Here is a 6,000-nt window from a genome sequence, read left to right as displayed (position 1 = left end):
ACAGTCTTCAATAATTGTTTGAATTGTAGATGATGGAAGGAGCAATTTAGCTTGTAGTTTCAGATAAAACAATGCTACATTTTTGAGAAATTGTTCTTCGTCTGCTTTTTCTAGGTAGATCTCCATGTCTTCATAACTGGCCTGACTGGGACCGCCAAGTTGCATATCACTCTCCTCATTATAATCACTGCTGATTGAATTTGCAATTGAGTCAACTAGACTTTCTTTAGAGCAATCTTTATGCTTTCTTGACACATGCGCTGTGAATGTAGACTTCACAGTAAATTTTTTGTCACATTGTTTGAAAGGGCATGTAACTGTCTTGCCTTCGGTAAAATGACTTTTCAGATGTAAAAGAAGACCACGGATATCCTCACACTTACAGCTGCACAAGTCAATATGGCATGTTAAATCACCTAGACTATCTGGTTTAGTCCTATTCTTTCCATATTTATGGCCATAAGTGTGACACTTGAAGGCTGAAAACTTAGAAAATGTTCGTGTGCATTCAGGGAAACCACACTTAAATGATGCATTCGGCAAAAAACTATGAGCTCGCATGTGCCTGACATACGCAAATGTGTTGCTGCATGTTTTAGCACAAATGTTGCAAGTTATCATTTTTACACTACAATCCACAGACCTCCAGTGAAAAATAATCTTATATTTTAACTCAGACAATCTTTAAGCTCTCTCTAGGAATAGTAAAAGTGTTGCGTAAAACTGAGGCAACTGTTAGCCTCATTGATTTAGTGCACATTTCAATAAACCCTACAACAAAAGGTAAAATAAAGCACAATCCCTGACGTAGATTTGGTAATCAAGTAAATATCACAGGATAACACTTTTATCAGTTTGTGACTTACCTTGATAAATTGACGAAGAGTAGATGAATGCAGGTGAAAGCTCCGTCCACGATCTGTGCTGGCAGGGTCACAGTCGGAGTTCAAATCGTCTTTCTGAATTGAATCGTCTTCTTACTCTTTCTTCTCATGTAATAAAATATTGAAGTAATGTAGTTAAACCTTTAATGTAGCCTAATGTTAATTATTTTTTACTGCGCGCATGGTGATGGAAATCGATGAGTTGTGATTTTTCTGCGAGTTGTGACAGTGAGCGGGCTCAAGCACGTGACTAGACTGAAAAAAATACTGTATTATCCCGTAAGACTGAACAGTAGCTTGCCGTTATTATTTTGCTTGTAAAATTCAGCGTCATTTACAGTATTCAACTGTATTTATGAATAACGGTAAATTACTGTTCAAAATTTCCCGTATTTTTACAGGATTTTTTTACAGTGTACAAGAGAGTGCTAAGAAGATTGTTAGCTAGCATCTGGAAGACTGTGCATGTGTTTATGAATTATTTATTGAGACGTTTAAACATCACCGGAAAGGTTATGTTTTATGCTATATGTGAACAAAAAACGTTGCTTTTCCGCGTTCCATATCGGATCGCACCCGATCAACTGTGTTGCCTTTTAAAGTAAATGAATATGAATGTGTTTGACACATGCACACTATGACTGCTTTGTAATACTCTTTTAGGACAGACGATAACAGGCACATGCTCCAACGATGCACACAGAAGAGGACGAAATCTGTGTGCTAAAATAATCTGTGCCACGTGAGGTCAGCCGCGTAGACTGTGCCGATGACAAAATTTGTATCACACATGCGGTGCACGAAGCGATCAGCAATACAGACAACCAAATTATATTTTGGCCTTTAAATGAATGGTTTAGAATAGAAGAAGCCTTTATGTTGGTCACACATTATACATACATTTTTGCATATATACAGTGAGATTTATTTGTCTTCACATATCCCAGCTAAGGGGTCAGAGTGCAGGGTCAGCCGTGATACGGCACCCGTTGCAGATAGGGTCAAGGGTGGCATTTTGGCAGTGCTGCAGCTTTGAACCCCGACCTTCTGGTCAGAGTCTCAACCGCTGAGCCACCTCTGCCTCTCTGTTTGAAGACATACGTGATGTGACAGAGATAACGCAATTACTCAGAGCCGTTTAACACCTGTGACTCTGGATTTTAAAAATCTGAGATCTGGCAACACTGAAGTGAAACAAAAGCACTTTGTTGACAGCTTACAGGAACAGAGACTAATTCTGAACTTCTGATGAAATAACTATCCTCCTTCAGGAATGATGTGTACAAAATCATAAAGGAGACATCAAGTTAATCTTGGAAACGAAACAATTATTGTGTCATGTATCGTGATATCAATGTTGCACATTATGTTGTTTTTTGGTTTTATATTAAACGTGCAAGGGCATCTGAGCATTTTCACTAGTAGACTAGAAACTTGTTAAATGAGAGACTGACATCTCTGGCTTCACATGTTCAATAAAGAGTCGCTTCACACAATCCTATAAAGCAAAGATCATTAAGTTCATATCACACAGTTCTTCTTGCAGCCGCTGGACAGTCGTGTTCATCTCTTCTTTCAGAGCGGCTTCAGCCTGTTTTTTCTGAGCAGTCGTGTCACTCGTTTCTGTCAGACATGATGTTTCTTTTTCCATTCGGTCACCAGCTGATTTTTATTCTGTATTCTACCGAAAGGAGAGTGTTTGTGCCGTTTAAAATCAGGTAGAACAGACCAAGAATAAAATAAAATGAAAGAATTGAAAACAAAATAAAACTGATTCAAGCTGTGTCCCAAATGACACACTATGCACTTACAAAATGTAGTATGCTCTCAGCCGTGTATTGTATCAGATTTTAAAGTGTTGATTCGTCCTAATTGGAACATTTAATGTTTTTTCACTCCACAGAAGCGTTCGCCATTTAACAGCTGACGGAAGTGATGTTTCAAACTCAAGCGTTGTGTTGCCGCTAGCTTTAGTGAACTATCCACCCTCAGTTCAACACTTATACCTCAATAATATACAGTAGCGCTTCTAGCTTGTTTGGTGGCCTTGACAAAACCCGCTTCAACACCGGGGTTGGGGGCTGTTGGGTGTTGGGGGGGCGTTGCCACCACCTCTTGGTTTCAAAACTCTCTTCTATTTACAAATTCATCCAGATCTGACAAGAGCCCTTAAAGTGATAGTTGTGAAATGTATCTTAACAATCTAAATGTTTGTTTTATTCAGTTTTCCCACTAATCACTAGAATGGTCATAACATCTAAACAATAGATTATATTTCTAATCTGTCTGCTGCTCTATATTGCCCACAAAAGTATGTTTATTTCATACACTCTATGTTTCTCTAGCTTGTAATTCAAATGGTTGAAAATGGAGTTGTCTGATGAAGTATGGAGGCCGGAGAAGATTTGTGTGAAATCTTATTGATAAAGGATGATTAGCCTTAAATAATCATACATATATGTATATCATGTGTGTGATGTGATATGAATATGAATATAATATGAATTTGGATATGAATACCATATTCTGGCACAGAATGGAATTTTGGGAATTTTTGGATTTTTGGCTGGAAAGGGTTAATTCACCTCAAATATTAATGCAGAAAAAAAAAATGTGAAAACTAATTTTATTTAAAATAGAAACTTTTCTCAATTGTTCTCAGACTTTTGGACTCCACTGTACGACTGTAAGTAAAACTTCTTAATATATTGTAACATTTACTCACTATATTATATGTACTATATGTTTGAGTTCCCTAATTTGACTTCATGATCTTGTTTCATAATGTCTCTGCAGGTGTTTTCATGCTTCATTGAGTGAAGATTATTTATAAAATGTGAGAGAAAGTCCTGATCTAACTAATGACACAAATAATATCAATAAATCAACTTTTAAACAAAGACAGGAAACTTCAAATAATGTCATATTTTATTAGTTTATTGAATTTTGACAAGAGAAATCTGAAAGACAAAAGCACACATATACTTGTGTGAATAGAAGTCACTGTTAGTCTCCATGTGAGACATGAGTGAGAAGAGCAGAAGAGAATCCAGAGGATCTACTCAGAACACTGATCTCTCCTCACTTCTCCAGTGACTGACAGCTGCTCTTTCTGTTTGGCCTCACAGCTCACTGTGACCGCCTTCATCCACTCGTCCTGAGAGAGAGTCAGACTGCTGCTCCAGCTGTACAGACCGCCCTTCTCCAGGACCCCAGCACTGCTCTTCTCAGACCTGCTGCTCCCGTCCACCTTCCAGCTCAGGCTCCAGTCTGAGGGGAAGCCCTTGTTGGCCACACACATCAGTGTTGCTGTGTTCTTTGTGGAAATCTCTTCACTGGAGGGCGGCAGGACGCTCACTTTAGGACGAGTGATGCCTGACAAATACACAATAGACAACTTCAAAAGAAGAAAAGATTTCTTTCTCCAGATTGAAACGAAATCAATTACATTAGTCAATTATATATTTTGAAGATCTTTAAAGATATCATTGAAAACTTTCAACACATGATCACAAACACATCTTTACACAACACACATTCAAACATGATTCATTTCATATTGTCATCAACTACTGTTTCAAAAATACAATAAAAACATACATATTACATTCATAATTATATACAACATGTTTATTACAATGTAATAACTCCTCTATAACACATTTGATTTAGTTTGATCTACTGAATGCTCATGAGATTTCCACAATGAACAAAAATCATTAGAATTTCAACCAATTGTAATTAATAACTAAAAGATAAAGATTGAAATGTATGAATGTAATTTGACATGTAATTGTTTCTTATTTCTGCTGTTCTCCTGTAACGCTCACATTTTCTGCTGAGAGGAAACAGTTTTGAATGTCCCGCCCCTCTGATTAAAGCACAATATCAGACTGTCTGTTAGTCAGGACTGTCAAACCAACATCACTGTTCCTTCAGTTCTCACTCATTCACAGTAAAGATGACAGCACACGCTCTCATTATCTGCTCTCTACTGCTTTTCATTGCTGGTGAGAATCTGTTTCAGTGCATTTCACTAATATAAACTCAATTTAACTGTATAATGTTTTTATTATTATTATTTCAAGTGTATAAAAGCTCTTGTGAAATAATATTTTATTTTATTTTGTGTTTCAGAGTGTAATGGACAGTACACGGTCACTCAGAGTCCCTCAATAACAGCTCAACCAGGACAACAAGTTCAAATAAACTGTAAAACCAGCAGTGCAGTACATGGTGGTACTTTTTTGCACTGGTACTTACAGAAACCTGGAGAAGCTCCTAAACTCCTCATATATTTGACAAGCAACCTCCAGTCTGGAACTTCATCTAGATTCAGTGGCAGTGGATCTAATAGTGATTTCACTCTGACCATCAGTGGAGTCCAGACTGAAGATGAAGGACATTATTACTGTCAGAGTTATCACAGTGATCCAATGTTCACACAGTGATAAAGAGTCGTACAAAAACCTCCTTCAGTGAAAGAGGAACTACTGATACAGAAACAGTTTCTCTGAATGTTTCATTATAAATTGACATGGACACAAAGTTTTAGATTTTGATATTTCACACTCAACACTACATATGAAACTGGACGACACATTTTATTATAAAGGTCAATTCAGTCATTTTTGGTTGATGTTTTACTGGCTGATATGACACTAGTCTTAAACTTTACTGACACCTATCCATGTGAATACAGCATCATGCAAACATAAAACATTTGTTTTCACAGATGTCATATTTGAATGTAATTCATCACTTTAAACAATAGATTCAGAAATGAATGAAAGTGGATGAGGATGTGCTGCTGTCACTGATATTCTGTGTTGAATCATGAGGAGATGTTCCAGTATACACAAGTCCAGATGTTTATTTTAGGAGTAATAACTTTCATTATATGACTTATATGATAGTCGAAGAATGAACATAGACTGTTTGCACAATGTTATCAAGCTTATCAAGTCAGATTTGAATCTCTTTAGTTCGATTACTTCAGCATTCAAACTGTGTATGTTGATAAATAACTCGTCAGTCACTGTGATTTTGAGAATCTTGGAAGCTCGTCTGGGATAAATTGGCCAAATTATTATTATTATTATTTGTTTTGTTTTAT

General features: G+C 36.8%; 1 gene segment (V, D, J or C); it reads left to right on the top strand.

Moving 5' to 3' along the window:
* Nucleotides 1-4,823: 4,823 nt before the first annotated feature.
* The window catches only part of LOC127634590 (immunoglobulin kappa variable 4-1-like), a 37,288-nt gene continuing 36,111 nt past the window's right edge, over nucleotides 4,824-6,000 (top strand). Inside the window, 1 exon segment of the V gene segment in view lies at nucleotides 4,824-4,894. Within this exon segment, the coding sequence occupies nucleotides 4,846-4,894 (49 nt within the window).

This window comes from Xyrauchen texanus, chromosome 41 (genome assembly GCF_025860055.1).
Source record: "Xyrauchen texanus isolate HMW12.3.18 chromosome 41, RBS_HiC_50CHRs, whole genome shotgun sequence".
Classification (NCBI taxonomy): Eukaryota; Metazoa; Chordata; class Actinopteri; order Cypriniformes; family Catostomidae; genus Xyrauchen; species Xyrauchen texanus.
This window is presented reverse-complemented; position numbering and strand designations above follow the sequence as displayed.